The sequence below is a fragment of the Rhizophagus irregularis genome, chromosome 17 (genome assembly GCF_026210795.1).
Source record: "Rhizophagus irregularis chromosome 17, complete sequence".
NCBI lineage: Eukaryota > Fungi > Glomeromycota > Glomeromycetes > Glomerales > Glomeraceae > Rhizophagus > Rhizophagus irregularis.
In genome coordinates this window covers 2,703,458-2,715,843 of record NC_089445.1, presented here as the reverse complement: position 1 = coordinate 2,715,843, position 12,386 = coordinate 2,703,458, and the positions used below count along the sequence as shown (strand labels likewise).

General features: G+C 21.6%; 1 protein-coding gene across 1 annotated transcript; it reads right to left on the bottom strand.

The window, feature by feature from the left end:
• Positions 1-4,726: 4,726 nt before the first annotated feature.
• On the bottom strand, positions 4,727-6,448 carry OCT59_009317 (uncharacterized protein; the record flags this gene model as incomplete). The annotated part of the gene is made up of 1 exon (XM_025319497.2): positions 4,727-6,448. The coding sequence occupies one exon, from the start codon at positions 6,446-6,448 to the stop codon at positions 4,988-4,990; it is 1,461 nt and encodes a 486-aa protein (XP_025173684.2). The 3' UTR covers positions 4,727-4,987.
• Between the last annotated feature and the right edge of the window lie 5,938 nt (positions 6,449-12,386).

Sequence of the window (12,386 nt, the reverse complement as noted above, 5' to 3'; positions counted from 1 at the left end):
ATTATTTTTTACTTTTTTTTAAAAAAATAAAATAAATTTTATTTATTTATTTATTCATTTCGAATTTTCGAAATTTTCGAATGTCTAACAAACAAATTATTTTTATAATATATCTTGGAATAGCTGCAGCTATAACTGCTTACATTTGTCGAATACTTGAAAATATGTTGAACAATTAAATTACTGAAAAGAGAACAATTAATTAACTGTTATGAATAAATACTTAAATGCAAAACAATTATTAATTAATGAATACTTAACGGTAAATTAAATGTGAAAATCGATTCTATTATTCAAATTCTTTGAGTCTAAGATAAGAATCTTGAAACCTTGTGTGTATGGTATGGCAGAATTACATAATTGTCAATTTATCGTAACAACATATTTATTAATAAAGTTTTATAATTTATCGACTTACAATATATAAAACGATTAAAACGCGTTGTGATATAAATGATATAAATGATATAAAAGATGTAAATGATGTAAATGATGTAAATGACATACATAATATAAATAATATAAAAGTACGAAAGAAAAAAATGAACGAAAGAAAAAAAATCATTTGGTTTCCTTTTTTTGATTGGTCATTGGTGGTTTCGCGAAAATCACGTGATTCCATTTGAACGAAAAAAAAAAATATAACTCCTTGTTTAAATAAATACCTTTCCTTTTTTTCTCTTTTATTTGTTTTTCTTTTTGTTTTTATTTTTTTAAAAAATGTTTATATTATTTTTGTAAAACAATTACTTTTTTTTTTTTAAAAAAAAAAATGGTGTGAGAAAAAAAAATAGGGCGCATTTATTCAAATTACTTCTTTTGATTTTATTTATGATAAATATTTTAATCCCGTGCTTTTGACGATAAAAAAATCGCGATTTAATTTTCTAAATATATAAAAACAATCAAATATTTTTAGTAAGTAAAATTATTTATATCAAAACATACAATCACGAAAAATAAAGATAACAACTTCCAAAATAAGAAAAAAAGTTTTTTATCTTTAAAAGAGGACGGAAATGTTTCCGAGTTTTCCTAACAATATGATTGAAACATCAAACATAAAACTTACTATAACATATAAATTTATATAATTCATTTTAATTCAAATAAAACGAGTTCAAATATTTTACAAATATATAATAGTAATGTATATCACATATATATTATTTTCTTTTTTGTGTATATCAATCATTACAAGACAAATTAGTAAATTAAAATAAGATAAAAAATTTTAATAATTCGCCAAGAAAACCCAAGTTTTTTTTTAATATAAATCATTTCTTACCTTTTTAAGTATTACAATGTAACCTAAACCTCTTTGATTAAAATGACCTTTTTTAAAAATAAAATTTAATTTTATGTTAAATTTTTTTTTTTTTAATATAAATAAATAATTTTTTTTTATTGTATTTTAATTTACATATGAATGAGGTAATATATGGATGGTCACCTTTTTAATATTAAACTTGAATATTTAAGTAATTTATTTCTATATCTTATTCTATTATTTATTATTTTTTTTTCTATACAAAAAATCGTAAAAAAAAAAGGTCACCAACAATTTAAACGTTTTAAAATCGATGAAACACAAGAATTTTCTATAATTAGTTAACTTTTATTTGGTAAGATCTGGGAACTGGTCATTCATTATCACAAGCCCGCGATTTTTTTTCATTTGACTAAACCCTAAATTTTTATTTCAAACATGTCTTTCAGTTATCATTAAGTCCGGGAATCGCCTTTTGGTTTAATGTTTTAATCAACCCTTTGAATTTTATGTTATCAAAAAAGGAAATTCCGGAAACTTTTATTTTACCATAAAAAAAAAAAAATTTTTTTTTTGAACTCCGTAATTTTATTTGACTCCGTAATTTTTTTTCCTAAAACAAAAAAAACTACAAAAAACTACGTATGAAAAAAAAAATTCACATCAAATGATTAAAATGCGTGATTTTTTAAAGATTACGAAATTTAAAATTATTTTATTTTATTTTATTTTATTTTATTTTTTTTGGATGTAAAGATGATAAATTTTTTATTTATGCGCTATACTATATTAAGTTATTGAAATCTTTCTGTGGATTCTTGGAATAGTTTAAAGAATAGAAGAAAGAAAAATAAATTTTTTTTTCTTTCATTTGAAAAATTTGAGGTATTGGCTTGTGCTTATGCATAAGAGATTTTTTTTTTTAATAAAGAAAAAAAAGAAATTGTGTAACTCATTTTTATTGAACCAAAAAAAAAAAATTACGTTATTTATAATAAACAAATCGAAAAAAAAAGCTTGTCTACAAAATAATTACTAATTATGATAACTAATTGAAATAAAAAACTTGTTTCCCTTCATATAAAAAAAAATAAAAAAAATAAAAAAAATAATTATTATTATTAAAAGAAAAAAAAATAAAATAAAAATAAATAAAAAATAAAATAATAATAATAATAATAATAATAATAATAATAATAATTAAAAAATTTTAAAAAATAAAATAAAATAAAATAAAATAAAAAATTTTTTTTTTTGGCTGGCGAAATTTACGCCATTAAAAGTAAAATAACCTACCAAAATAAGGATGAAAATAAATTTTTTATAAAAGGACTTTTTAGGTAAATTATTATTTTTTTTTTATTAACGTGAATGGATTATAATATAAACGCGTTTTTTTATAAATTATAATTTTATGTCTATATCAAGTACATAGGAACATCCGTATAATTTTTAAAAACTTTTTTGATAATTATTGGTTGAAACTTTAAAAAAAAAAATTTGTACAAAAAATCTAAATGTCAATTAGAAGTTAAAAAAGTATAGTCAAATAAATACCATCAAAAGATGGTTACAACATTTTAATGGTTGTACAATTTATAAATATTTTTAATGTCTTTATTGACAATTTAATATAGACAATCATTATTGAATAAAAACAACAAAAACGAATAAAATTATAGAATGTTGAAAGAAAAAAAAAGAAACAAGAACAAGGGAGAAATAGAAAAAAGGGGAAAACGTCACAATAGGCGTCAATACTCCGATCATAAATCCGGTTATTAATCTGGTTATTATGTTATTATGCTATAAATCAGGAAAGTTTTATCAAATCACATGTGATATGTGATGTTGTGGACGTTATTTGTATGTAGTTTGTGTGTGGTTGTTTGTATCGGAACGTAATACGGAACGTAATAAAAGTATTAACAAATAAGAATTTAACAACTCATTATACATGGAACATAAATTCCGATATCGGAATTGGCGGAATTAAAGTGGATTTACGATTAGCGGATTTAAATTTCCGCAAGTAATTGACCGCTAAATCGTCTAAATGCAAAGTAAATCAATTAAGTCGCTCTAAAAGCAAAGTAAAATGTCTAAATAATTAAATAGTCTAAATGCAAAGTAAACATCTATTATTTTAAATGCAAGGTAAACATCTATTATTTTAAATGCAAGGCAAACGTCTATCGTTTTAAATGCAAGGTAATCGTCTATCGTTTTAAATGCAAGGTAAAGACGTCTAAATCGATTATTAAATCGTCCAAAACAAAGTAAAATCGTTTAAATGCAAGGTAAAACGTCAAAATCGACTATTAAATCGTCTAAATGCAAATAAAATCGTTTAAATACAAGTTAAAACGATTAAATCGATTATTAAATCGTCTCAATGCAAATAAAATCGTTTAAATACAAGGTAAAACGTCTAAATCAATTATTAAATCGTTTAAATTAAATTAAATGCAATCTAAATCGATTATTAAATCGTCTAAATGCAAATAAAATCGTTTAAATACAAGGTAAAACGTCTAAATCAATTATTAAATCGTTTAAATTAAATTAAATGCAATCTAAATCGATTATTAAATCGTCTAAATGCAAATAAAATCGTTTAAATACAAGGTAAAACGTCTAAATCAATTATTAAATCGTCTAAATGCAAAGTAAAATCGTTTAAATGCAAGGTAAAACGTTTAAATCAATTATTAAATTGCCTAAATTAAATGCAATCTAAATCAATTATTAAATCGTCTCAAATGCAAAAAAATGCAAAGTAAAATCGTTTAAATGCAAGATAAATCAATTAATTCATCTAAATCGCAACTTTACACGACAAGACTAAATAAAGTAAAATAGGCAATCACCTAAATGCAAATAAATCAATTAAATCATCTACATCACAACTTTACACGACAAGACTAAATAAAGTAAAATAGGCAATCGCCTAAATGCAAATAAATCAATTAAATCATCTACATCACAACTTTACACGACAAGACTAAATAAATGCAAAGTAAAATCGTTTAAATGCAAAATAAATCAATTAAATCATCTACATCACAATTTACACGACAAGACTAAATAAATGCAAAGTAAAATCGTTTAAATGCAAAATAAATCAATTAAATCATCTACATCACAACTTTACACGACAAGACTAAATAAATGCAAAGTAAAATCGTTTAAATGCAAAATAAATCAATTAAATCATCTACATCACAACTTTACACGACAAGACTAAATAAATGCAAAGTAAAATCGTTTAAATGCAAAATAAATCAATTAAATCATCTACATCACAACTTTACACGACAAGACTAAATAAATGCAAAGTAAAATCGTTTAAATGCAAAATAAATCAATTAAATCATCTACATCACAACTTTACACGACAAGACTAAATGCAAAGTAAAAATCGTTTAAATGCAAAATAAATCAATTAGATCATCTAAATCACAACATTAACACGACAAGATATTTTTAATACAATAAAAAAAATTCTTTTTTATTTACAAATTTTTTATTTAAAAAAAATTTTTTTTCTTCAAAAACGAGAGTAAATGCGCAAAAATTGCTAAAATTGTTAATTGCTTTAATTGCGTTAATCGCGCTAATCGCGATAACCCTAAGTTTATGTTGTAAAAAAAAAAAAAAAAAAATTTACATTGAAAAAAAAATTTAATATATATATATATTTAATAATAATGATATTTAATAATAATAATGTATTCCGCCTCGCACATGAGAACTCTTTTTTGGTCTTCCCCTTCTCTTTTTACTTATAGCACTAGGTGCAAATGTTACTCTTGTTGGAGCTACTCTTGTAGTAGGCGATGAAATAGATTTTTCGACATTTGATAAATGTTTTAATTTAATTATAGAATCATTAATCTGTTCAAGTTTAGAAGAATAATTCACTAATTCTTTCTTAATGGATTTTGCGGTTCTAAATTCCTTAGACATTTTAAAATAATAATAAAATTCAACAACTTCTTTTGTTGATTTGTTTAAAGATTTAGCGAGTTGACCGAAATTTTTTCCTTCAGATAAATAAAATGATAAAAATTTTTTCTGATCATAATAAGTCCAATTTGATAAAATCTGTGATCTCGTCTTCGGTATAGGATAATTTGAATTTTTCTTTGATAAATTATTAATTACTTGAGAATTTTTTGAAGGAAGAGTAACTTTTCTTGAAAATGGAGGAATATCAGCAACTTTAAAAGAATATTTTTGTAAAGTTTTTTCTTCTTCTGATAAATGATGTTTTTTCTTTATCATTGAAGGAGGGTCTTGATTTGGTATCGATTTCTTACTTCTAGTACGAGTTGCGATACCATTTTTTGGTAATTTAAATTTTAAGAAAATTTCTTCTTTTGATTTTCTTTGATAACCTTTTTTTGAAGATTCTTCACAAGTGTTGATATTATTATTATTATTATCATAAAGAATTGATTGTTCTGGTTCAACTTTATCATTCACATCTGAATAATCTAAACAAGAAGATGTTGAAAGGGAAGGTGATGATTGTAAAGGTGAAATGATATCCTGTGATAAATCTTGTTGATTTTGTTTGTTTTGTTGTTGTTGTTGTTGTTGTTGTTGTTGTAAATCATTTTGATTGAAATTAAATATTGAAGGGGTATGATAAATTTTTTGTGATACAGGGGGTGGGGATAATTCATATACTGTTGATAAAGACCAAGGATAAGAAATATTTACATTATTATTAACATTGAATGGACCATTGGTAGGTGTCTTTGGTGAATCAGGTGACTGATCACTTGCGGTATCATGATCTTCTGCTCCGAGGTAATGATGGTCGGATAAAGCCAGCTCGGAAATAGAACAACATGACGAAGTACTATCGTCATTGGTGATAGAAGGAGGAGAAAAAGAATTTTGTTGTTGTAAAGATAAAGATAAAGTATTTTTTCTTGTTTCATCATCCATTCCGAGATATTGTTGGTCAGATGAAGCCAGCTCGGAATTAGGATAACGTGATGAAAAATTTGTGACAGAAGGATAATAAGTATATGGTCGTGATGTTTGAATATTTTTCTCTTGATTTGGAAAATAAAATTTTTGATCTTGAGATAAAAGAAGAGTATCTAATTTTGTTAAAGGATAAGTAAAATTGTAATCACTTTCGTTATGGTTACCACGAGACATTTTTGTTAATATTTTTTTTTTTTTGTTTTTGGGGGTTTTTTTTTATATAAAAAAAAAGAGTTTTTAAAAACAAAAAGGGAACGAAAAAAAAAGTGTATTCTTAAAAAAAAAAAAAAAATATTTCTTTGCTGTTCAAAGAAAAAAAAATGAAAGAAAAAAAATAATAAATAATAATATATATAACGAAAAAAAAATTTTTTTTATAAAAAAATATTTTTTGAGAGCAAAGGGTTAAATGGGTCTTTATATATAAAAAATTTAATAATACGATTTTTGGTATTTGTTTTTTTTTTTAATAGTTTAAAAAAAAATAAAATAAAATAAAAAATGAGTTGAAAAAAATTTTGGGTAAGAGTTGCATGTACGCCGAATTTACCTTACTTAAATATAAAAAAATGGGGTACATCAAAAATCTATATAATAATGAGGCTGTATAATAGGCTGTATTATATATAATTTTTTTTTTTTTATATTATAATCAAAATTATTAAAAATATTTGGGGATCTTAAAACTTGAAATCCAAATATTTTTAAACTTTGCCTATTATGTAAATTAACAAATATGCTTTCAAATAAAGAAAAAAGTGTTTGAGAAAAAAAAAAAAAAAAAATGGGAAAAAGAAATGATAATAAAAATAATTTATTTTAGAAAAAACAAACAAGCTTTTGTTCTTGATAAAATATCTTGTATACTTTTTTTTTTACATGATTGTATACCGCGCCTCCTACAATAAAAAAAAAATTTTTTTTTGATGTAAAAAAAAAAAAATTCTCGTAAAAGGAAAAAAAAATTCGAAAAAAAAAAAAAAATTAAAAAATAAAAAATTTCTTCCTTTTTTTTTTCTGGGAAAGTTTTTAAAGGCGAATAATCTTTGAAGATCGTTATTACTTTACGTTCATTTTATATTACCTATTATAGAATCACACAAAGTGTTGTTTTTCTTTCCTTAAAACTACTTTAGTAAACCAAATTACCCTGTTTCACCATCATAAGACTTCAACTTGGTATAAGGCGTTTTATTCGTTTTAAAAAAAATGTTTATGTATTAAAATAATTTATTTTTAGTAAAATTTTAATAATATTTTTTTATTTTGGCACGATATTATTTTCCCTTCTTGAAATAAATCATTACGTGAAAAAAATAATATTTTTATATCGCGAGATGTTTGAACGTGAAAAAAAAAAATAAATAAAATTTTTTTTTTCAAAGAAATAATGACGTGATAAAATAATTTTAACAATATAAAAAAAAAATTTATATTGTCGATTGTCGATTAAAAAATTTTTTTTTCGTTTCTTTCTTAATATCACATTCATTAATTCTGAATTTTTTTCGTTTCGTTTTATTTCTTCGTGAATTTTTTTCATGTTCATAATAATGATAATAATATTATATTCTTTTGTTATTTTTTGTTGTTATTTAATATTGTGCGTAAATTTACAAATCTTATTCGCGAAAAAAAAATAAAATAAAGATAATAAAGGATATACTATAAAATAATTACAATGAAATGCCTGTATATTGTCATTCATTTATACGCATGTAATCACGACATTTTTTTTTGTGCACGAATACTTTCGTAATTCCATATGATAAATTAAATAAATAAAACAAAACAAGTAAGAATCATTCCGCAGTGACAAAAGGTCAACAACGAATAAAGTAATTGATATTCCACTACGGAAATACGGAAATTTTCCTCTTTAATTATTTTTAAAAATATATTTTTCTTATTTTTCCTTTTAAAAAAAAAGAGGGACTTTTTTTTGAAAAAAAAAAAAGTCATGAAGTCATCATTACTATGATCGGAAATATAATACCGTATTATTTATTACATGTAGTTATTTCCATTGTTTTGTCATTTTCTTTTTCTTCTTTAATGTTCTTTGATGATATTCCTTTCTTTTGTTTGTAATAAAAAAATGATTGTCCGGAAACTCATTCTCCATAAGGCGCAGTATCACTTTCATAAATTTTTTTTTTTTTTTTAGCGTGAGAAATTGAATCAAATATTTATGCAACATTGAAATGTTTATAATAGCTGTGTAACGTATCATTTTATAATATAATTACTTTTTATTATTCTATTTTTTATTTTTATTTTTTTTTACAATATTTTTTACACCTTTCAAATAAATAATATTTTCTTTTACATATAAATAAAAAATTTAAGATTTGGACCAATTATTATCAAGAAACAATCAGGGGAATTTTATGGGTAAAAAAAAAAAAAATCAATGATGAGCCGGCGAGCTCCCTTTTTTTGTGATATTATTTTTGCGTACGTAAATAAAAAAAAAAATTATTATTAGGTGTATTTTTTTATTATTAAAAAAACGTAAAGAATGTAAAAAACGCGTTTATAATTTACCTAACAAATAAAATAAAATAAAATAAAATAAAAATAAATATATATATATGTATATATATGTATATATATATAAAATTGAAAAAGATAAAAATAAAATAAAACTTGGCCAAAAAAAAAAAAATTAAAAAAAAAATGTATTAACGTTCATGTAAGTTTTTAAAAATAATTTCTTTTTTTTTTGCCAAGTTTTCTTTTTTTTCTTACAAGTTATGAGTCAGAATGTGACAAGAAATATCGTATAATTTAATTATTATTATAATATTAATTATTATAATATAAATTAAAAAAAAAAAAAGATCGTTACACAATTGATTTAATTTTGAAAAAAAAGATACCTTTATGCATCAACACAAGCCCAATATTCAAACAAAACGTTTTTCTTTCTTTCTTTGAACATTCCAAAAATCCAAAAATAGACAAGATAACTAAATTTAGTTTAAATCAAAAGAAGAGTAAACACAGAAAAGCTTCCTTTTGATATAATTATTATTAATTATTGGACACGTCTTTTTAAATCACGAGTTTTATTTTTTAGTACGGGAAGTCAGGAACCATTTGATATGATGAAAGCATTTTTAAAAAATAATTAATATATTTTTATAAAAAATATATATATATATGTATATATATATATATATGTATATATATATATATATGTATTTTTAATATATTATAAATATATTTTTATTATTTATTTATTTATTTATTTATGTTCTTGTTTTTATTAGGATAAAATTATTTCAAAAAGGGTTAACTAAAAAGTATATAAAAAAGGTAACTAAAATAGATAAAGAAAAAAAAAAAAATTTAGGGTTTCGTTTGTAATTCGCGGCTTGTGGGCTTGTGACGATTGATTAGTAGATTCCAGATCTTCCCAGAATCAAGTAACCAATTATGGATTCTTGTATACACATAAAATTCAAAGTTAAAACTGCGTAATTGATATTATCTTTTTTATTCATGTGTAAATTAAAAAAAAAAAATTTTTTTTTTATTTATGTCAAAATAAATTAATTTATTCTTTAAAAGAAATATCCCGTTTTAATTTTATCTTTTTATCTGAACAATTTTTTTAAATAAGAGATTAAACAAATAATATATATATACATATACATTTTATATATATATATTATTATATTATATTTTATATTATAATCGTTCGTGTATGAGTTTAGACGATAACTAAAATTTATTATTAAATCGGTATTATTATTTAATTTAATTTAATTTAATTTATCATTTATGGTCTTATTAAAAAAAAATGAGGTTAATTATAAGTTAATATGTAATTTCATGCAATTCATGTGCGTATGCGTACGTTATATTCATGTATAATAAATTAAATAAGTTTATGTAATTGAAATACATATATGTATCTATATAATTTTTTATTCGATTTTTTTAAAATAAAAATCTTGAAAGAGAAAAAGGTCAAATGCTTCTTAAAAGGTTAGCATTATTATTTTAAAGAGCATCACGTGATTTAAATAAACTCTAATTTGGTTTAATAAAGTCGCGAACTCGCGATTATTATAATATTATATTTTACTCTTTTTGTACTAAAAAAGGTTTTATAATAAAACGTATTAAGAAAGTTTAAGAAAGATGACTCCGAACTTTCAAGTTTTAACTTATTTGTGCTGATTGTTTTTTTTTTCTGTCGACTTTAAAAAATTTTTTTTTTTTGTAATTTGTTATTTTGTAAATTTTTTTTTCAAAAAATGATTATAATAAAAACAAAAATTATTTTTTCAAAAAGTTTAAAAAGTTTTTAAAAAAAAAAGTCAAATCACGTGAAATGCACGTTATCAAGCCAAAAATTCGGTAGAAAACATTCTATTAACGCGTTTTCTTGATAAATTTTTAAAATTTTGAAATTAATAATCAAAAAAAATTCTTTAAATTATGATTATTTATTTTTATTTTATTTTATTTTATTTTTTTATTTTAAACAAAAGAATTATTTTTTTTTATTTTATTTTATTTAATTAAGGGGGAAAATGTGGGATGCCCTAATTGTTACTGTGCCACATGACCATGATAGCTGAACCCACATGATTTTTTCATTTGTGGCGTTCATTTTTGTGTCCATCTGGCTTATTTGGCTTATTTGTGTGGTGATATTTGGTTTGATGATCTTTTTATTATGATAGAATTATGGCGTAATCTTTTATAGGACCATAACAAAAAGAAACTTTTTTTGCAGTTTTTTTTTTATGAAAAAAAAAAGATTTGTATTAGATTAAAAAGATTAAAGATTAAATTTATTATATTTGGTTAAAATTTTGGCAAAAAAAAAAAGTTTATTTAGAGTCTAAAAATATAAATTTGTAATTAATGAAAATTATGAAAGAAAAACGGTTAATAAGCTTTTGTGATACAAATTTGTTACAATTTTGTACAATTTTGTACAATTTGGAATAATTTGGACAATTTGGACAATTTGGTAATAAATATATATCAGTATCTATAATATCAATATTCTATATATAATATATTATATATATATATATATATATTAATTTAAAAAAAATTTCGCTGCGGAAAATCAAAATCGCGTTTTAGTAAAAATGTTTTGTAAAATGTTTTTTTTGTAAAATGTTTTTGTAAAAATTGTTTTGTAAAAATGGGTCATGATTTTTTTCTTTAATGTTTCTTTAATGTTCTTTGATGTTCTTTAATGTTCATATTAAAAACCATTTATACCATTTTTGTGTGTAAATGATTGGTTATAAATAAATAATCAAATGTAAACAAATAAATAATTATTTGTCTATATCAGAACGAAAATGATTTTTTGGGAATTAATCTTTTTTTTTTTCTTTAAATAATAATAATAATAATAATAATATAATAATAATAATAATAATAATAATAGAAATAAAAATAGAAATTAAAATAATAAAAAAAAGGGTTCTTTTTTTTAAAAAAAAAAAAATATCATGCAATAAAATTTTTTTCCAATAATAATATCTATTTGAACCGGAATTTTTTATTCATAAAAAAAGTAAGTTGTGTAATAAAAAATTGTGTAAATAAATTAAATAAATAAAACCCCTTAATTAACATTTGAATTCGAAGGAAAAAATTTGTTACTAGGTGAAAGGTTTCCTAAAAAAAAAAAGCTCATACCATAATAAAATAAATATCTTATACCATAATAAAATAAATACTCATATACTCATACCAAATATCTTAAATATCTTATAATATCTTATACAAAAAAAGATCGTACGTGCGTACGTGATGACTAATAATACATCATATAACATACAAATAAAACTTTATTATGCAATACGTTATAATTTTGATACGTAAACGTTATTGCGCGTTTAAAAAATTTTAATTCATTTAAGAGAATATCACACCCAATGAATTTATTTATCATGAGACAATCATTAGAAAATCAACTAATGATTCAAATGATCTACGTGATTGCTTTTTATTGAATAGTTCGTATCTGATACGATATATTATTTTTCTGATACATATTTGCCAAGAATTCTCAGATTTTATCCACCTTTTTCCGTTTTTTCCCACCTTTATCACGTATTTCTAAGTATTT